This window comes from Pseudonaja textilis, chromosome 1, assembly GCF_049901715.1.
Source record: "Pseudonaja textilis isolate UNSWEBS1 chromosome 1, rPseTex1.2, whole genome shotgun sequence".
NCBI classification, from domain to species: Eukaryota; Metazoa; Chordata; class Lepidosauria; order Squamata; family Elapidae; genus Pseudonaja; species Pseudonaja textilis.
Genome location: NC_141990.1, coordinates 4,037,826 through 4,059,291, shown reverse-complemented (window position 1 = coordinate 4,059,291; position 21,466 = coordinate 4,037,826). Strand labels below are relative to the sequence as shown.

At 50.4% G+C, this 21,466-nt stretch overlaps 1 protein-coding gene across 1 annotated transcript in view; it reads right to left on the bottom strand.

Annotated features, from left to right (window-relative positions):
* The window catches only part of AKAP10 (A-kinase anchoring protein 10), a 54,507-nt gene that overhangs the window by 5,498 nt on the left and 27,543 nt on the right, over window positions 1-21,466 (bottom strand). The window contains 11 exon segments of the mRNA XM_087924745.1: window positions 2,849-2,931; window positions 4,369-4,478; window positions 6,307-6,486; window positions 7,339-7,483; window positions 8,215-8,351; window positions 11,091-11,214; window positions 12,379-12,463; window positions 14,489-14,587; window positions 18,450-18,738; window positions 18,740-19,002; window positions 21,000-21,177. Of these exon segments, the coding sequence (XP_087780871.1) occupies window positions 2,849-2,931; window positions 4,369-4,478; window positions 6,307-6,486; window positions 7,339-7,483; window positions 8,215-8,351; window positions 11,091-11,214; window positions 12,379-12,463; window positions 14,489-14,587; window positions 18,450-18,738; window positions 18,740-19,002; window positions 21,000-21,177 (1,693 nt within the window).

Genomic DNA, 21,466 nt, shown 5'->3' with positions numbered 1-21,466 from the left:
CCTCTTAAAGCATCCTGGCTGGGGGATTCTGGGAGTGGAAGCCCACCCCTCTTAAAACAGGCTGGCTGAGGGATTCTGGGAATGGAAGTCCACCCTCTTAAAGCATCCTGGCTGGGGGATTCTGGGAGGGAAGCCCTCCCTCTTAAAGCATGCTGGCTGGGGGATTCTGGGAGTGGAAGCCCACCCCTCTTAAAGAAGGCTGGCTGGGGGATTCTGGGAGTGGAAGCCCACCCTCTTAAAGCCTGCTAGCTGGGGATTCTGGGAGTGGAAGTCCTCCCCTCTTAAAGCAGGCTGGCTGGGGATTCTGGGAGTGGAAGCCCACCCCTCTTAAAGAAGGCTGGCTGGGGGATTCTGGGAGTGGAAGCCCACCCCTCTTAAAGAAGGCTGGCTGGGGATTCTGGGAGTGGAAGCCCACCCTCTTAAAGCCTGCTAGCTGGGGGATTCTGGGAGTGGAAGTCCTCCCTCTTAAAGCAGACTGGCTGGGGATTCTGGGAGAGGAAGTCCTCCCTCTTAAAGCATCCTGGCTGGGGATTCTGGGAGTAGAAGCCCTCCTCTTAAAGCATCCTGGCTGGGGATTCTGGGAGTGGAAGTCCCCCTCTTAAAGCAGACTGGCTGGGGGATTCTGGGAGTGGAAGTCCTCCCCTCTTAAAGCAGACTGGCTGGGGATTCTGGGAGTAGAAGCCCTCCCTCTTAAAGCATCCTGGCTGGGGGATTCTGGGAGTAGAAGCCCTCCTCTTAAAGCAGGCTGGCTGGGGATTCTGGGAGTGGAAGTCCTCCCTCTTAAAGCAGACTGGCTGGGGGATTCTGGGAGTGGAAGCCCACCCTCTTAAAGCCTGCTGGCTGGGGATTCTGGGAGTGGAAGTCCTCCCCTCTTAAAGCAGACTGGCTGGGGGATTCTGGGAGTGGAAGCCCACCCCTCTTAAAGCACCCTGGCTGCGGGATTCTGGGAGTGGAAGTCCTCCCCTCTTAAAGCATCCTGGCTGGGGATTCTGGGAGTGGAAGCCCTCCCTCTTAAAGCAGGCTGGCTGGGGGATTCTGGGAGTGGAAGCCCACCCTCTTAAAGCACCCTGGCTGCGGATTCTGGGAGTGGAAGTCCTCCCCTCTTAAAGCATCCTGGCTGGGGATTCTGGGAGTGGAAGTCCTCCTCTTAAAGCAGACTGGCTGGGGATTCTGGGAGTGGAAGCCCACCCTCTTAAAGCACCCTGGCTGCGGGATTCTGGGAGTGGAAGTCCTCCCTCTTAAAGCATCCTGGCTGGGGATTCTGGGAGTGGAAGTCCTCCCTCTTAAAGCAGGCTGGCTGGGGGATTCTGGGAGTGGAAGCCCTCCCTCTTAAAGCATTCTGGCTGGGGAGTCTGGGAGTGGAAGTCCTCCCCTCTTAAAGCAGGCTGGCTGGGGATTCTGGGAGTGGAAGCCCCCTCTTAAAGCATCCTGGCTGGGGGATTCTGGGAGTGGAAGTCCTCCGTCTTAAAGCAGGCTGGCTGGGGGATTCTGGGAGTGGAAGCCCTCCCCTCTTAAAGCAGGCTGGCTGGGGGAGTCTGGGAGTGGAAGTCCTCCGTCTTAAAGCATTCTGGGAGTGGAAGTCCTCCCCTCTTAAAGCAGGCTGGCTGGGGGATTCTGGGAGTGGAAGCCCTCCCCTCTTAAAGCATCCTGGCTGGGGGAGTCTGGGAGTGGAAGTCCTCCCTTCTTAAAGGATGCCGGCTAGGGAATTCTGGGAATTGGAGTCCACCCATCTTCAACCTACTAAGCAGGGGTGGGATTTTACCGGTTCGGACCGGTTCTATAGAACCGGTTGTTATGCTTCTGTGCAGCTTGGAGAACCGGCAAATCGTGTCCCTGGCTAGCCCCGCGCCTCTTTGGCCATCCCTCCCCTTATGCGTGACATCGCCAACTGCATTCTCCCCCACCCAGTCACTCCTTAAGGTTCCCCCCACCCCCCCATTGTGGTTAGCCAGCAACAAGTGTGGATGGCTGAGGAGAGCAAGGACTCAGATGAGGGGCCAGGACCATCAGGGAATGGACTGCTGCCTTCAGAGATTGTGGGGGCTGGCAGCAGCGATGAGGAGTTTCCCGAGGAGCCTGTGCCAAGTGCACTTGCGCGCAGGGCTGCTCGCACGAAAGAGCAGTTACAACAGCGTGGGCGACTCGGGAGTAAGGCTGCAAGGTAATGGCCCCTCCTTCAAGAAGATAAAAGCCAGCTGTGAAACAAGCGTTCTTTGCAGAAGGCAAAGACGTTTTGAAACTCCTGCCTCGTGGACATTCCAGTATCCTGAGTTTGTATCTGAAGATTCTTGTATTGCAAATTATTTCTTGTCTCTTATCTTTTGGCAAGTCTCGCACAGTTTGGCAAGCCTTGTGTTTATCACAGCTAATTATTTTGCAAAAGCATTACACGGTTTCTGTTCCCTCTGGATTGCGTTTGATATGGTGGGTCAGAACACCCTGCCGACGATCAGCTGTTTACGACGATCAGCTGTGGCGGGATCCCCCTCGCTGTCTTACTGCTTCGCCCAGGAGGCTTCCCTGAGGCCCAGAAGGTAAAGGGGGCTGGTGGGGTGGGGAGAAAGTGCTCCCCTCCCTGTGCTCCCTTTTTTGCCTTCCTGGGCCCCAGGGAACCCCCCTGGGAGCAAAAACGTCCCCCCAGGAGGCTCAAAAACGGGTTGTGTGTGTGTGTGGAATGTTGCAAAGAAGAAGAAGAAAAAAAGCCACGCCCACCAAGTCGCATGGCCACTCCCACCTAGCCACGCCCACAGAACCGGCTGTGAATCCATTCGAATCCCACCCCTGCTGCTAAGGGCTGAGAAACCTTCGCTCAGGGGAATCTTCTCTCGAGGAGGAAGAGGTAGCTCACCTTTGGACTTCTTGATGTCCGGCTCGGGCTCCGATTCCCGAATGAACTGGCCCAGGTCGCTAACGCGGCCGAACGTCATCTTCCTGCGGTAGGAGAAACAGCAGGGGGTTACCACCTATGGGGTGGGGTGGGGGTGGGGGGGTTGCAGCAGCGATGGGAAGTCCGTGGCAAAGAAGCCGCCCAGGTTCAAATCGCACCCGAACGTTTCCCTGGGAAGCCTGTTATTTTGTTCTCTCTCATTTCATTTCAGGGAAGGCGGCCTTGGTTCACCGACCTTCCCACGAGAAGTGAAAAGCAACTGAAAGCCGATTGTGGGGAAAATAGAACAGAACTCTGAAGGAGGGACTCGAACAAGACTACGGAGCCCAGTCCCTTGAAGAAAGTGGAAACCGAACAGCCGTAAATACGAGGACCGGACGTAAGCCACCTTTTTCAGGTCTGTCGTGACTTTGAACGGGGAGGCTAAACGAATGGCCCTAACTTGAGGACGACTCATAGTGTGACAGGGTAGGATAATTCAATCTTGAAAGCCTCCCTCCCACACACAAATTTGTCACTTGTGATGACCCAAAGGGGCGTGGCCCAAAGGCAACCCAGTTAGGTAATCAATAGGAGTCCCTTTATTAGCTCCAACTTTGCCCTCAATGTCCTGGTTACCTTCTGGGCTGGAGAAAAACTCTCCCAGGAAGAGCCTTGGGCTGCAGAGAATCAAGTCCAAAACATGGTCAACAAAAAAGTCCGATCAAGGCAAACTGAAGTAATTAGTTTGGCAGGGCAGGAGCAAGAATTTCAGACTTGAAGGCACGGCAGTAACTCAACACGGTTGGGAAGATGCCAGGAACACAGATAAGCTAAGTCAACACAGGATAAAGTCACGTTTGCTCCCAGCAGCGGCTCTACGCAGCCAGCCTTTCTTATCAACTCTCTTCCCAGCTGTGGCTAATGAAGGGAATCAGGGCCCTTTCCTCCCCCGTAAGCCACGCAACCCACGTTGCTCCCTTCTCCGTTCCTCCCTGCGTGCCCTAGGATGAAGGGGTGGGTGGGCCTGGGTCTTCCTCTGAACTCCCTCTCCCTTGTTCTGCCTCTCCCCCTGCTCTGCCCAGCCGGAGTTTGCCCTTCCCCAGCCTCCTCCACAGCCAATGGAGCCACACTCCCGCTCCCTGTCAGCTGTTCGGCTTCCTCCTCGGATTCAGACTCTGACAGGGGCGTGACATCACTTCTTAGCCTAAAGAAAATCAAGACGGGCTGATCTTGAATCTTGAGTTTCTTTCTCACCTTTCCTTCTAACCCTTTTCTTAGCAGCTTTCTCTTCTCTTTCTGAAGCTCTGCTCCACGTTTCTTTAATCGGAAGGGGCCATCCGGATGTTGGGTTAAAACCAGACAGACATTTTAAAAGCCAACAGGCCCATCCCAGGTTTCTGTAACCCTCGGCTGATCTTCTTCCGGCTGCAGGAGAAACACCTGCCCGCGTTCCCAGCTGCAGCTCGGCATAAGAAAACAAACAAACAAACCACCCTTACCCAGCGTAAGTCCGCTGATACAGAGACTCTGGGTCCAGGCTGGCAGCATCGACGATTATTGCTTCATCAAAGTTTTTCAGGATTTTTACGTTGGCCTTTTTATGGCTGGGCTGTGTTTGGGTAGGATCCGGAGGAGAACGAGAAGAGGAAGGGGAAGAAAGAAAAAAGAACTTCATAGAACTGTAATCTGGATTAAACTTTTCATCGAAGGAGTGTCTGCCTATATCTATTTATCTCTCTCTCTCTATCCATCATCTAGCTATATCTGTCTGATGGCTCTCTTTCTCTTCCTGTCTAGCTAACCTTTCTATCATCAAGGTGGTGCAGAGGTTAGGGTGCAGTACTGCAGGCCGCTTCTGCTGACTACCGGCTGCCTGCAAATCCCACCAGGCTCAAGACGGATTAAGCCTTCCGCCCTTCCGAGACCAATAAAACGAGGACGGCTTAGAGAAGGGCTGAAAAACACGGTGAAGTGGTATGTAGGTCTAAGTGTTGTTGCTATCAACTATTCTGTCTAATCTCTCTCCCGTTAATCTATCTAATATTTCTCTCTCCATTCCATCCCTCCATCTATCTGGAATTCATACTGGCTGGGGGAATTCTGGGAGTTGGAAGTCCCCAAGTCTTAAAGTTGCCAAAGTTGGACGCTCCTGCTTTAAATGCCCAAACGTAGCGTATAAAAATGATATTTTTTTCCCCGCCAGCTTCACTTCTCTGCTCTAAATTGAGCCTCAAGACTCGCCATCTGCCTCGAGTAGCCTATGGTGTTGGTGGCCTGCTTTTTATTTTTTTTAATTTGTTTTTGCTGGCCAGTGACACTTCCAAGGCACACTTAGATTTTGGCCAACTATCAACCCGGCTAAAGGGTTGACGGGCATTGTTGCAGAAGGCTGCAGACGGGGCGCGACGCACGCCTCCTGAAGCGCCCCGTGCCGAGGTGTCTTCCTGTCGATGGCTCGATGCCACTTCCTGTTCTGCGCTTTGCTGTTTTGGTAGTCCCCCGCCCCCAGCCAGATCTTTACCTTGTAGGTCATCTAGCCCACCCACCCACTTGCCCAAGCAGGAGCCTCTCCTCTTGGAGGAATTCAGACGTGGAACAGAAGTTGCCTTCAGAAGTTGTGGGAGCTTCCATCACCGGAGGCTTTCAAGAAGATGCTGGACTGCCCTCGGTCAGAAATGGTGGAGGGTCTCTTGCTTTGGGCAGAGGGGGGTTGGACTAGATGAACTGCAAGGTCCCTTCCAGCTCTGTTAATCAATTAATAAGGTCTCTCTCTCTCTCTCTCCCTCCTCTCTCTCTCTCTCTCTCTCTCTCACACATACACAACACACCCCTCTATCTTTGCTCCAGTGGTAGGATTCAATTTCTTTTTACTACTGGTTCTGTGGCGTGGCTTGGTGGGCATGGCAAGGAAAAGATATTGCAATATTCCCCATTCCCTCACTAGCCTGCTTTCCAGCTCCGTTCTCCTGGGCAGGGCAACCAAACGAGGCCCAGCCTATCAGCTGGGACTCGACGGGAGGCAGAGAAGAGATGGGGTTGGCGGGGCCCAGTCAGAGGTGGGACTGGCCGGTTCTCCGAACTACTCGAAGTTTCCGCTACCGGTTCTCCGGAACTGGATGAATGCCACCTACGCAACCCCCTCCCCGAACGACAGAAAAACAACGTTCCCTGAGGCGCCATGCCGGAGAAGTCTGTTTGACCCTGAAAAAAGCATCCTTCTAGTTTCTAATTTTCACTGTCACCCTCGGGTTTCCAGGCTGTATTTTCTCACAATTCATTGACTTCGCTGACTAAAGACCCGAGGGGCCTTGCAAATTAGTCATCGGAGCTACTAAAGAGGCAGGAAAAGAAAAAAAAAAAGACCCCGTCGGAAGACATAAGGGTTTAGTGGGGGATTTGGAGGTGGAAAGGAGACCAAGAAGTAATCAATGGAGCACCTGAGAAGCAGCCCTGCTGTCCGCAGCACCCGTGTGGGAATAGTGGTCGGACAAGTTGCCAAGACCGTGAACGTGGAGGGCGAGACCCCCGCCGGCAAACTCATCTCCCCGGACCGAATGGATGAGGTCGTTCAAGTATTTGTAATAAAGGTTGCTGGACAGGAAGCTGGGTAAGAAAACCTGCAACATTGGGAGAGAACAGGGAGGGTTGGAAATGAGGACTAGCCACATGCTTAGAAGAGGAAGGTCAGTAGCTCAGAGCTGGGTGTGGCGTCCTCGGTGCTTTCTGTGCTGGGTTGTTCCTTTGGAGACGTTTCATGACCCAGCTACGTAACCTCATCAGTGCTAGAAGGGACTGAGGTTTGCAGAGCATAAGGGGAGGAGAAGAGGGCGAGGAATGGAGCGGAGGAGGAGAAAGAGGAGGAGGACTGTGGGGTCCTCGGTGCTCTGTGAGCTGGGTGGTTTTCTTGCAGATGTTTCATGACCCAGCTAAGTAACATCATCAGTGCTAGAAGCAGGGTGGGTGGGTGTCCTGAAATCAACCTTTGCAACATCTGCTTAAACACAATCTTGGGGAACAGGTGAGAGAAAAATTCTTTCTCTGCCAGTGGCGACAGATATATCTCACCTGACGTAAAGGGGAGTTTCTCAACCTCCACAATTTTAAGACAGATGGACTTCAACTCCCAGAATTCCTCAGCCATTATGTTTTAAGTCATAGTAATGGGGGATTCTGGGAGTGGAAGTCCTCCCCTCTTAAAGCATCCTGGCTGGGGGATTCTGGGAGTGGAAGTCCATCCCTCTTAAACCCTGCTGGTTGGGAGTCCACCCATCTAAAAAGACACTGAGCTTGAGAAACCCTTGCGATTAAAAACAACAAGTCATCCCCGTCCCTGTCAAGCAGCCGCTGTCGTTCTCCCCGTAGCCGAGCCCTGCTCTGTCTCCTTACCCAGATCCCTCAAAGTCCCGTTTGACTATTTCAGCCCCTCTCCCCCCCACCGCTTCCCCATTCGAGGGGCCCTCCATCCTCACCTTCTCCATGGTGGTCCAGGCCTGTCGCAGTGGAGTGGTGAAGCAGTTGGGGAGGGGGCCGCCTTCCCTGCAGATGTTGGACTCGATCTCCAACCGTACAGAGTCGTCGAAGCCGAGAGGATGCGTGGATTGAAGAGAGAAGTACCTATTTGGGGGGGGCGGGGTGGGGGGGGGGGGGGGAGAGGCAGAGAGAGGATGGTAAGATGAAGTGAGGATAGCTTGGGTTCGTTTCTTTTTGGAAGCGTCCCGTGATGCTGTCAGGATTCCGGCAATCACCCCCTTTTTAAATCCTGAGTCTCGAGCCAAACTTCCAAAACTTACAAAAGGATTTATTAGGAGTGAACATGTCCGGCACTGCCTGGGTGTAGCCGACTCTGAGGCACATCATTCATTGTCACCCTTGACCCTGGTTTTCCCCCCACCCCCTGGGCGTATCGTAATTCATATCCTCCAATGGGACACCTCCGTAGCCCAGAGTCATCAATCTGGCTCTCCCAGTTAGAATTTTGCAACGGCAGAAACTTCAGTCCCCTGGTTGCCATCTTTGAAAAACTATGCACGGAATGCAGTTTCCATTTCCAAGCTGCCGCACTGCTCTTTCAAACCCCTCCCCCCCACCCCCTTTTCCCTTGGCAGCTCTTAAAAAGATCGTAGTCTTTAAAGACTTGGGAGGCAGAGAAGAGATGGGGTTGGTGGGGGCCAGTCAGACGGGAGTCTTTGCCGGTTCTCTGAACTACCCAAAATTTTCTGCTACCGGTTCTCCAAGGATCGGTCGGAACCGGCTGAGGAGCCCCTCCGCTGCCCCTCACCAGGGCTGAAAACTAGGGTTGCGGGGAAAGTTGGGGAGAAAGAGAGGCGCGTAAGAACGAGGCTCACTTGTCGTATAAAATCATGGCGTCGTTTTGGGCCTCCTGCCCGTCGTACTGGCCTTCCTTGGCTGCCAGCTGGGACTGGAAATTGTCCGCGGCCAGCCAGAACTGCAGGACGTTAACGGCGTCTTCCTTCTCCATGAACTGGCAGAGAGGAAGAGGAAAAGGGGAGCGTGAGGATTCCTCCGTTAAGTGAGAAAATTCATTCTGGGGGGGACGGGGGAAGGGAAAGGAAAAGGAAAAAGGAAAGAGGGAAGGAAAAAGAAAAAGGAAAGAGTGGAGGAAGGAAGGAAAGGAAATAGGGAAGACAGAGGGAAGGAAGAAGGGAAGGAAGGAAGGAAGGAAGGAAGGAAGGAAGGAAGGAAGGAAGGAAGGAAGGAAGGAAAGGCAACCAAAGGAAAGAGGAAAGAAGGAAAGAGGAAAGTAAAGGCAAAGGGAAGGAAAAAAGAAAAAGGAAAGAGTGGAGGAAGAAAGGAAAGGAAATAAGGAAGACAGAGGGAAGGAAGAAGGGGAAGGAAGGAAGGAAGGAAGGAAAGGCAACCAAAGGAAAGGAAAGAAGGAAAGAGGAAAGTAAAGGCAAAGGAAGAAAAAAGAAAAAGGAAAGAGTGGAGGAAGAAAGGAAAGGAAAGAGGAAGAAAGAGGGAAGGAAGAAGGGAAGGAAGGAAGGAAGGAAGGAAGGACAGAAGGAAGGAAGGAAGGAAGGGCAACCAAAGGAAAGAGGAAAGAGGAAAGGAAAGGGAAGGAAAAAGAAAAGGATGGGTGGAAGGAAAGGGAAGGGAAAGGAAAGAGGGAAGGAAGGGAGATAAAGAGTGAAAGGAAAAGGAGAAAAGGAAGAAAAAGAAAGGAGAGTGGCAGGGAAAGAGAAGGAAAAGATCCTCACAAAGCATTATGTTAAAAAAAAGGATTCCTCCTGCTAAAATTCACTGTAGAGGAAGAAGGGAAAGAGGAAGAAATAGGAAATGAAAAGCAGAGTGGGGGGGAAGGATGGAAGAAAGTAAGGAAGTGGAGTGGAGGGAGGGAGGAAAGGCAGGAGGAGAGAAATGGAAGAAAGGAAAGGAAAAAAGGAAGGCAAGAGTAAGAGGAAAGGCAAGGCAGGGGAAGGGAGGGAAGGAAAGAGGGGGAGAAAAGGAAGAAAAAAGGAAAGGGAAAAGGAGAAAGAGAAAGAAAGAGGAAAGAAAGGCAGAAGGGGAAGGGAAGGAAGAAGGGAAAAGGAAGAAAAGATGGGAAAAGGGTGAAAGGAAACGAGGGGAAAAAAAGAAGGGAGGGAGAGAGGGAAAGGAAAAGGCAATAAGGAAAGGAAGCAAAGGAGGAAAAAAGGAAAGGAAAGGAAAGAAGGGAAGGAAAAACTCCTCACCATGAATTACCCTTATCTTAAAAACAAAACAAAACAAAACAAAAACAGGCATCCTTGAGAATGAATGTTTTACAATTTAAAGCCCCGGAATGAAAGATATTGTGTGTGTGTGTGTGTGTGTGTGTGTGCTATAAATACAATTTGACAATTCACCAGACTTCTTGACAGCTGCAAGAATCCGATTCTGCCTTTCGTTAAATTTAGGGTGGCATTTTCACGCCTGCAGCCGGGTATGAAAGATTCGGCAGCGAGCTGAGAACTAGTGTTGTTCAGGTGTTCAAAGCCCTCGTGCATAGAGAAACGTCTAAGGCAGGCAGTCCTCGACTTACCACCCACAACTGGGACCCCGAAATATCTGTTGCTGAGCAGGAACGTGTTTGTTAAGTGACTCTTGCCCCCATTTTGTGACCTGTCTCGCCGTGGTTACTAAGTGAATCATTGCCGTTAAATCAAAGGGGATCATGTAACCTCGGGATGCTGCAACTGTCATAAATATGAGTCAGTTGACAAGACATCTGAATTTGGATCATGTGACCGCAAGGATGTCGCAACGGTCGTAAGGGTGTAGGTCACTTGGTTTCCGGGCCGTTGTAAGTTCAAACAGGCAGTAAATGAACTGTCGTAAGTCTACAATATCCAATTGTCCGATTTGTCAATTTCAAGATCTATGGACTTCAACCCCCAGAATTTGTCCATATCTAATTTGTCAATTTCCAATTTGTCAATTTCCAATCTGTCAATTTCTAGACCTATGGACTTCATAGGTCTTCCTATGATATCCGATTTGTCAATTTCATGACCTATGGACTTTAACCCCCAGAATTTGTCCATATCCAATCTGTCAATTTCCAATCTGTCAATTTCCAATCTGTCAATTTCCAATCTGTCAATTTCCAATCTGTCAATTTCAAGACCTATGGACTTCATAGGTCTTCCTATGATATCTGATTTGTCAATTTCAAGACCCATGGACTTCAACCCCCAGAATTTGTCCATATCCAATTTGTCAATTTCCAATCTGTCAATTTCCAATCTGTCAATTTCCAATTTGTGAATTTCCAATTTATCAGTTTCAAAACTTATGGAATTCTGGGAGTTGAAGTCCACAAGGCTTAAAGTTGCCAAGGATAGTCTCCCCTCGTCTACTATATCTTGGAGAGCGAAGGAACGAAAAAAAACCATTTTAGGAGTGTGCGTAAAGTTGTGAAGTTTGCTTTCACAGCTAACCCTGAACTTTTAGGCACGCACACACACACACACACACACACACACACACACACAATCGAGGTTTAATTCTTTCCCATAAAGTAGGGATGACAGTCAACCTTTCTTAGGAGGGCTGTTAGGAAGACAAACGCCACAAAACCCGGATTGTCACAAACCGCAGCGCAGAATCGAGCTGCCCCAGAGTCACTTCGGGCGTGAGACGGGTGGCGTGCGAATGGAAAAATCCATAAAATGAAATCTCCCCGGTTTTGCCAAGCGTGAGATGACCAACCCAAGAAGGAAAGCGAACACCTTGGTCTCACCTCTGAGAAGTAAAAAAGGGCCGATTCACAGAAGAGGATATCGGCCAGGTAGACCGTCCCGCTGGTCAGCACCTCGATCTGGTATTTGCAGAAGTGATGGCTTCGCAGGAATTCGCTAAAGTGCCTGCAAGAGAAGAAAATTAGGTCATTCCCCACTCCCTTCTAACACTGATAATGTTACCTAGCTGGGTCATAAAATGTCTGCAAGGAAACAACCACCCTCAGAGAGCACCAAGGCCTTCACAATCCTCCTCCTCCTCCATTACACAACCCCACCCCCCTCTAGAACTGATGATGTTCCCTAGTTGGGTCATGAAATGTACGCAAGCTCAGAGAGTAGCAAGGACCTCACAGTTCTCCTCTTCCCCCTGTTCCTCCTTTCCTCGAACCCACCCCTTTTCAGATTTAATGATGTTCCTATGACATGTTTCCTGGGCTCCAAGATCACCGCAGATGGGGACTGCAGCCAAGAAATTAAAAGATGCTTGCTCCTTAGGGAGGAAATCTATGGCAAATCTAGACAGCATACTAAAAAGCAGAGACATCAACCTGCCAACAAAAGTGCGTAGAGTCAAGGCTATGGTTTTCCCAGTTGCAATGTATGGCTGTGAACGTTGCACCAAAGAATGGAGGCCTTTGAACTCTGGGGCTGGAGGAGGAGACTCCCTTGGACTGCAAGGCGATCCAACCGGTCAGTCCCAGAGGAGATCAACCCTGGCTGCTCTTTAGAAGGCCAGATCCTGAAGAGGAAACTCAAAGACTTTGGCCACCTCAAAAGAAGGAAGGAAGGCTGAGCACCAAAGAATGGAGGCCTTGGAACTCTGGTGCCGGAGGAGAAGACTCCCTTGGACTTCAAGGCGATCCAACCGGTCAGTCCCAGAGGAGATCAACCCTGGCTGCTCTTTAGAAGGCCAGATCCTGAAGAGGAAACTCAAAGACTTTGGCCACCTCAAAAGAAGGAAGGACTCTGAACGCTGGGAACGATGGAGGGCAAAAGGAGAAGAAGGAGATGGCAGAGAAGGAGGGGCTTTATAGAGTCACTGAAGCAGTCGGCGTGAGCTGAAACAACTCCGGAGGATGGTAGAGGACAGGAAGGCCTGGAGGAACGTTGTCCACGGGGTCGCGATGGGTTGGACATGCCTTCGCAATTAACAACGACAAAGCTTGAGTCATGAAAACACCCGCAAGACAGCCACCCAGCTCAGAGAGCACCAAGGAGCCCTCAAGTCAAGTCTAGGAACGGGAGCGCACAAGGTTTAACCTGGCTGAAGTAACAGTGCCGACTTACTCTTGCTCCATGGCGTTAAACACCACGGACTGTGCCGTGACGAAGCAGTTGGGGTCCACCTGTCCGTCCTCCCCGCAGATCTTGGCTGAAAGTAGAAACCGCAAGAAATTCCCGTGAGCGTCAGCGTTGACGGCAAAGGAAAAGACAGAAGGGAGATACAGTGCAGGGGTTTGAAACCAGGGAGGCCAGGCGGTGTCTCCTTCCAGCCAAAGGACCGGTTGGGACGGGTTTTAGTCGGTTCGGACCGGTTCTGACACACCGGTGGTGGAAATTTTGACTAGTTCGGAGAACCGGCAAATTCCACCTCTGATTGGCCCTGCCCACCTGCCCCCCTGCCCTCACCTCTCTTATAGTCCCTTTGTTGCTTGTATCCTTACAATTTATACTGACTGTTTCCTAGTATGATTTGATTGCTTATTGTAACCTAGGACTATTATTACGTGTTGTACCTGATGATTCTTGACTCTTGATGGATGTATCTTTTCTTTTTACATACACTGGGAGCATTTGCACCAAGTCAAATTCCTTGGGTGTCCAATCCCACTTGGCCAATAAAGAATTGTATTGTATTGTATTGTATTCTACTCTACTCTATTTTTATTCTATTCTATTCTTTATTCTACTCTCTATCCCGTTCCATCCCATTCAATTTAAATTCTATTCCTATATCCATTTTATTCTATTGTACCCTATGACTATCATTAATTGTTGGACTTGATGATTCTTGACTCTTGACAGAAGTATCTTTTCCTTTATGTACATGAGAGCTCATGGACCAAGACTAATTCCTTGTGTGTCCAATCACATTTGGCCAATATAAGAATTCTATTCTATTCTGTTCTATTCTATTCTATTCTATTCTATTCTATTCTATTCTATTCTATTCTATTCTAATTCTATTCTATTCAATTCTAATTTGTATTCTATTCTATTCTAATTTGTATTCTATTCTATTCTATTTTCTATTCTATTCTAATTCTATTCTATTCCATTCTATTTTCTATTCTGTTCTAATTTGTATTCTATTCTATTCCATTTTCTATTCTATTCTAATTCTGTTCTGTTCTATTCTATTCTATTTATTATTCTTTTCTATTTTCTATTCTATTCTAAATCTATTCCAATTCTATTCTATTCTATTCGATTCTATTTTCTCTTCTGTTCTAATTTGTATTCTATTCCATTTTCTATTCTATTCTAATTCTGTTCTGTTCTGTTCTATTCTATTCTATTTATTATTCTATTCTATTTTCTATTCTAATTCTATTCCAATTCTATTCTATTCCAATTCTATTCTATCCTATCCTATCCTATTCTATTTAGTTCAGCTGATTTGCGTGGCAGAGCGGAATTGCCGCGCCTCAGCTGAGCTAAAATGCAACTCAGCTTACCAACATTTGAAAGAGGTTGGTCTTTGAGCCCTTAACGCCCGTGCAAAGAACCGTGCATAGAACCAGGGGTAGGAATCAAATTTTTTAACAACTGGTCCTGTGGGCGTGACTAGGTGGGCGTGGCCATGTGACTGGGTGGGCGTGGCTTTTTTTTGCAGCAACCCCCCACCCCCATTTTTTGGGCCTCCTGGGCCTCGGGGAAGCGCGAGGGAACCGGGGGTGGGGCATTTTTGCTCCCAGGAAGCTTCCTTGGGGCCCAGGAAGGCAAAAATGGGAGCGCCAGTGTGTGTGTGTGTGCCTTTCTGGGCCTCAGGGAAGCCCCCTGGGCGAAGCAGTAAGACAGGTAGGGGGATCCCAGCACAGCTGATCATAGGAAGAGCTGATTGCCCGGAGGGGAGAAAAAAGGAAATACCTTAAGGAGTGACTGGGCAGAGAAGAACACAGTCAGTGATGTTGGGCATGTGCGCGATGGTGCACATGTACGATAACGACTGACTGAGAGGCACGGGGCCAGCCAGGGGCAGATTTGCCGGTTCTCCGAACTGCACAGAATCCTAACAACCAGTTCTACAGAACCGGTCCAAACCGGCAGAATACCCACCCCACCCCTGCCTAGAACCGGTAGCAAACAAGTTGGAAACCCACCACGGCTTCCAGACCCATTCTCCCCCAAAGTTTGTTAATCCCGCCGAGGCGGTTTGGGCGCGCGACAGTCTTACCCACAATGTCATTTCTCATCAGCTCCGTAACGGGTATTGGTTTAGCAGCATCGGGAGAGATATATTTGGTAAAAATGGTCACTGCATCCTGTTCAATACCTGGGGAAAGAGAGAGAGAGAGAGAGAGAAAGAGTTCGTCTGAGGTCGCAGTGAGTTTGGAGAGTGTAAAAAAACAAAAAAAAAGAGATTCACCCCTTTTGCACAAACTTCCGCAGTGAGTAATTGGAGGTTAATTTTTGTTTTCGAGAAGAGAGGAAGAGTTACACAATCCCACCTAAGAGGAAAACTGAAGAGGGATCTTTGTCGGTGGAAAGGAAATCTCCTTTGCCCCAGAAATAAGTCACTAATTGCTTTTGAAACCCAGAGCCTTCAAGAAACAGATCTACCTCCCCTCTTGAATGATTTACAGGGAGACTTGTGGCGGTAAATTGAGCCCGCAGTTGCGCCCAAAATTGTACCCCCTAACTGAATCCACAAAGCCGCGACGGACGGTAGTAAAATAAGTTATCACATGGCCCCATCTGTTCCCCACTTGCTTACTCTCTCTCTTGCCATATCTAACAAAATGAAATTCAATGGAGAGAAAAGGAAAGTCCTACACTTAGGCAAGAAAAACCCAAAGGAAACATATAGACTGGGTGGAACCAGGCTCAATAGCAGGAACTGGGAGGGGGATCTTGGAGTCTTAGTGGACAACCAGCTGAATATGAGCCAGCCATGTGCAGCAGCAGCCAAAAAAGTGAATGCAATCCTAAGTTGCATTAACAGAGGGATACAATCGAGATCAAGGGAGGTACTAATACCACTCTGTAAAGCCTTAGTAAGACCACACCGAGAGTCCTGCATCCAGTTTTGGCCACCACATTATAAAAAAGATGTTGAGACTCTAGAAAAAGTGCAGAGAAGAGCAACCAGAATGATTAGGGGACTGGAGGTTAAAATATACAATGAACGGTTGCAGGAACTGGGCTTGGCTAGTCTAGGGAAGAGAAGGACCAGGGGAGACAGGATAATGATCTTCTAATATTTGAGGGGCTGCTCCAGAGAGGAGGAAGGGGGTCAAGCTATTTTCCAAGGCACCTGTAGGCCAGACAAGGAACAATGGATGGAAACTGAACAAGGAGATAGATTCAACCTGGAAATAAGAAACTTTCTGACAGGGAGAGCAATCAACCGATGGAACAGAAGTTGCCCTCAGAAGTTGTGGGAACTTCATCACTTGAGACCTTCAAGAAGAGATTGAACTGCCATTTGTCAGAAATGGTGTAGGGTCTCCCACTTGGGTGTGGGGCTGGACTAGATGACCTATAAGGTCCCTTCCAACTCTTGATTATCTGTTATCTTGTAATCCCTTCTTCTCCAATTTCCACACTCCCTGATGGGAAGAAACACCAACAGGTCAGACACGGGACAATATATACAGGTGGCCCCCAACTTACAACAGTTCATTTAGTGACTGTTGAAAGTTACAATGGCAGGAAAATTGAGACATTTGGCAAATGACTCATATTTAGGACGGCGGCAGTGTCCCGGGATAGTGCGATCTCCTTTGGCAAACTTCGGACAAGCAAAGTCAGAATTCACTTCACAAAACTGTTTTACTGAATGAACAACTGCAGTGATTAACAACGGTGGCAAGAAAGGTCATCAACGGAGGCCAAACTCACTTAACTGTCTCTCTTAGCAACACAAATTTTGGGCTCAGTGGTGATCGTAAATCGAGGACCTCCTTTCTATGTTTTCAAAACAGGAACTATCCATGCTATAAATCAGGCTTGTCCAACCCGCAGCCCACGGGCCGCATGCAGCCCAGGTCGCCTCGTAATGCGTCCCAGTGCCCACCCCAACCATCGTGCCACAGCCAGCAAGAAGGAGGAGGAGAGGCAGGCGCGAGGCGGGGCGAGGCAAGCGCCAGGCCAAGCAGCAAGAGAAAAGGCGGGCGCCTTCAGAGCGCCACCTCCTGCTGTTGCTGCTGCCCCCGCCGCCGCCGCTTCTGCCCCGCCGCCACCCCTGCTGCTTCTACCCCCGCCGCCACTGCCCTGCCACTGCTGCTGCTTCTGCCCCCACCGCTGCTGCTGCGCGCCGCTTCTTCTCCGCCGCCACCCCGCCGCTACCGCTTCTTCTCCGCCCGCCACTCCACCGCTTCTGCCCCTGCCGCTTCTGCCCCGCCACAGCTGCTGCTTCTGCCCCGCTGCCGCCGCTGCCAGGGGCAGAAGGGCAAGCGGCGGTAGTGGAAGAAGCAGCGGCAGAAGCAGCAGCGCTGCTATGGGGAGGAAAGCAGCGGCAGCAGAAGCGGCGGCGGTGGGGGCAGAAGCGGTGGCGGTGGCAGAAGCAGCGGCGGCGGCAGGGGCAGAAGCGGTGGGGGGGCAGAAGCGGTGGCGGTGACAGCGGTGGCGGTGGCAGCGGCGGCGGGGGCAGAAGCAGCAGCAGTGGCGGGGCAGAAGCGGCGGGGGCAGCGGCGGGCGGGGCAGAAGCAGCGGCGGTGGCGGGGGAAAAGCGGTGGCGGCGGCGGGGGCAGAAGCAGCGGCGGGAAGGCTTCTGCCCCGCCGCTGCTGCTGCTTCTGCCTTCCAGTCCTGCCTCATCCAGCCGGGCTATTTGCAGGAGGAGAGGTAGGCGTGAGGCAGGCGAGCTTTCTCCCCCTCCCCCGCTGCAAAATTTGGCCGGAAAATAAACTGTGATAAAAACTGTGATAAAAAAACGTTATAAAAAATAATTTTTAATAAATAATAAATAATAAAAACATCTAACTTTATTTCCAAATAAATTTAATATGTTAACTATGTTTTCTATGGTTTTTTGGGATGATCGGGTATGGTTACTGTTATTTTATTTTATGTGCGGCCCAAACCAAATTTTCATCTTCTAATGTGGCCCAGGGAAGGTGAAAGGTTGGACACCCCTGCTATAAATCTTCCTTTACTTATAAACTTTTTCAGCTGAGCTTTGCAATGCAAGGTATCCATCATTCCGGAAGAGACGCCCTGTGACATTTAACAAATTAACAACGAATTGTGAATGATGAACAGGGTGAACCAGAGGAAGGGATTGACGAAACTGAGATTTAGGATTACATGCACAGCCCAAATTTCTCTTGGGAGCCCACATTTCTTCCTTTTCCAGTTTGCAATCCTGGATTTCGAAGCTTTGGCTGCAAACAAACCAGGGATTTTGGCTTCAGTTTTGTTTCCACAAGCCGTGGACTGCCTGTAGGTCCTTAAATGAAGATGACCCTGGAAGCTACAGGTTGTCCTCCACTTACGACCACAATGGAGACCAGAATGTAAGTTGCTAAGTGAGAAATCAGTGAAGTGAATTTTGCCCCATCTTACGACTTTGCTTTGCCGCGGTTGTTACGCGAATCCCTGTGGTTGTTCAATTAGTAACGGAGCTGTTGTTAAGTGAATCTGGCTTTTCCCATTGACTCTGCTCGCCAAAAAGTCATCAAAGGGGAATCAAATGAACCCGTACAGTGCAAATGTCATAAATGCGCGTCAACTGTCAAGGATCCGAAGGGAAATCACGTGACAGTGAGGATGCGGCAATGGTCATAAGTGAGAAAACGGTCCTAAGTCCCTTTTTTCATTGCTGTTGTAACGTTTTGTTCCCATCAGGGAGTGTGGAAATGTAGAGAGGAAGGGATTACAAGAGAGTAAGCAAGTGGGGAACAGACCGGGCCATCTGATAACATATTTCAGCACCATCATGGCTTTGTATGGTCACTAAGTGAACTGTTGTAAGTCGAGGACTACCTGTATGCATTGTCCTGTTTCTGACCTATTGGTTTTTCTTCCCATCAGGGAGGGTGGAAATTGGAGAGGAAGGGATTACAAGAGAGTAAGCAAGTGAGGAACAGACCGGGCCATCTGATAACTTATTTCACCACGGCTTTGTACGATCCCTAAGTGAGTTGTCGTAAGTCGAGGACCACCCGTACTTGGAGAGACCGTGGACTGGCCTTACCTTTCATGAGTTTTCCTGACAAGTCCTTTAGTGCAAAGGAGGAAGGACTATTTCTATTGGACGCGGAGACCATGGAAGCATCTGGAAGGTCACCCGGAACAGGACAGTCCTCGTCTTCCGACGGGGTCAACCCCAAGCGGGATTGGTCACTGCCTTGGCTAAGCAGCAAGTGATTCCGAAGAGTCCAAGTGGACCGGTCCCAATGGGCCAAAGAGGGTTCGGCGGGGTACCGGTCGTCCAGTCCTCCGTTGAGCGACTCGCCAAAGGGGAGGAATTCGGGGGTCTTGTGGCTGCTGTTGCTGCAGGCCGGGGGACACCGGCTCGGCCAGGGAGCTGTGCTTCACCGTGTTTAAGCTGTGTGCTCTGATGTGGGACCAGGCGGTGGAGCGGAAAGCCTCGGCTTCCAGCCAGAATCGGACCAAGTGCTCCATGCGGTGGAGCTCCATGTACTGGGTGAAGTACGGGAGGGCCACGGGGTCGCGCAGGACTTGCGCCAGCGTCTTGGAAAGGCTTGACTTTGTTTCTTGAGCTTGGTAATCCAGGCAGGAGCGGCCTAGAGAAAGCAGAGAGGGTGAGTGAGTGAGGGAGGGAGGGAGGGAGGGAGGAAGAGGATGCTTGGGGAGAGACTGTACTGACCCAGTTCCCCAAATACGACAAAACCTCCAACGTTAACTGAAAAGATTCCTTTATTAGGAGCGCCGGCAGCCCCGATAAAAGGTTTCTCTCACCTCAGGCTAACCAATCCGTCCTGTAGGGAAGATGAATCATTGTCTGTCACATCTATTCATTTCCTCCCCCTGCCTTTTATCCCCAGAGCTTGAGTAGGGGCTTCGCTAGCAGCGGTGGCTCTTCCGTCCCAAGGTCCAGCCCATAGATTTCCACTGCTCTCCTCTCCTCTGCTTTCTGTGTATCAGGCACTGAACCTAGTTGTTCCTCTTCTTCCTCATCAGCCACCTCCAGACCTGGGGCTGTTGACTCTTTATTGGAGAGCTGATGAACGGCCCAGGCTCTCCCTCCCTCTCTCTCTCTCCCCCTCCCTCTCTCTCTCTCCCCGCTCCATTCTCTCTTCCCCCTTGGAGCTCTCAGGTTGCCTAGATGCTGCCCGATTCTTAGGCCTCCTCCTCCCGATTTGGCTCCTGGAGGGGCAGACGGCCGACAAGCCATAACAGCTACACCCCAGGACCTTCGCCTCCCCCTCCAATTCATCTGGGCCCCAAACTATAACTCAAATATTCTTTTATTAGGAACGCCAGCCAAAAGGGGGACAGGCTAACAAGTCCGTCCGGTAGGTAGACGAATAGTTGTCTGCCACACCTATTCACCTCTGACCCCCTGCCTTTTATCACCGGAGCTTGGGTGGGGGCTTCGCTAGCAGCGGTGGCTCTTCCGTCCCAAGGACCGGCCCATAGATTTCCACTGCTCTCCTCTCCTCTGCCTTTTGCGCATCAGGCACTGGACCCAGCTGTTCCTCCTCTTCCTGATCAGCTATTAATATTTATATGTTCAGGTTTTAAGTCGGGGGGGTGTCAAACTCAAGGCTCCGGGACCTGGATTCAGCCCACGGGGTGCTTACTTCAGACCTGTGGGGCTGCCCTGGAAAAAGTGAAGGACTGGCCTGCGGTGCTTCCGCCGGTGAAAACAGAGCCCGAGGGCCACGCATGCCTCCCCTCAGCTCTGTTTTTGCTGACAAGAGGGTTGCAGGAGGCCATCGCAGCTGGAAATGGAGCTCGGGGGTCCGTTTTTGCTGGCAGAGCCGCGCAGGCCAACAAAGGTGTCCCTGACATGCGTGACGAGCTGGCCATGCCCATCCTGGCCCCCCCAAGGTCAAACATAATCCTCAATGAAATATAGTGTTTGATGTCCCTGTTTTAAGTCCATTACTTATATACTGTATGTACCGTTTCCCCGAAAATACGATCTACCCTGAAAGTAAGTCCTAGCTTGATTTTTATATGTACACCCAATATAAGCCCTACCCCCCAAAATAAGCCCTAATTAAGATCCTGCTCACTCCAGAGTGGACGGGTAAAAATTAAGCTAGGGTGGGGATGAGGGCGGAGGAGCTGCCCTACTACTTACCTTTGGACAGTTGTAGCCAGGCCTCGCACCTCCTGACACCTGCCTTGCCGGCCCATTTCTTCTGCGGCTGGCCTGGCTTTCCTGAAGGCCTCTGGAGCTCATTAGAAAGCTCCGGATCGATCCTGAGCTCTGTTATAGGCTGCAGAGGCCTTCAAGAAAGCCTTGCTGGTCGCAGAAGAAGTTCCTGAAGGCCTCTGACAGCGAAAAGGAGGCCGGGTGCGACACACGCAAGTGAGGTTATAGTCAGTAGATGACATCCCCCGAAAATAAGACCTGATAGTTTTTTTGGTGGCCCCCAAAAATATAAGACGGGATCTTATGTTTGGGGAAACACGATCTATAGCATATCTCTTGTGTTATATATGTGTACCCTTTTGAGGGCAGGGCACAGAATTTCATTTTTAAGGTGTGCCAGTGTGTTCACAGGAAAAAAAAAATGACAATAATCTTATAAAAAGGGACCAGGCTCACCCAGGTCTCCAAAATGGGCAGCTTCCATGTGGCTGGGCTGCTTCTTAAGGGCGGCTGTGCGACTGCTGCAGGATTCCATGTTGGCCGAGATGGCGTTGATCGCCACATGGCTTGGTCCGGCGGCCTCGAGCAAGGCATGGTTCCTGGTGCCCTTCTGCGGAGAATATCCTGGTGCTGCCGTTGGAAAAGGAAACCACAAGGTGATGCTGCTTTCGCGAGCTAAAAACCTGGGTTTTTAAGAGGATGCCGGACCTCCTATCCGGGTTGTATAGACAGGTGGTCCTCAACTTAAAACCGCAATTGAGCCAAGCATTTCGGTGGCAGGGCGAGATAGTTAAGTGAACGTTACCCCGTTTTATGACCTTTCTTGCCGCCGTTAACTTTGTAAAACAGTCGTTCAGGGGATCTGGTTTCCCCCTTGACTTCGCTTGTAAGAAGGTCGCAAAAGCCGATCACCTGACCCAGGC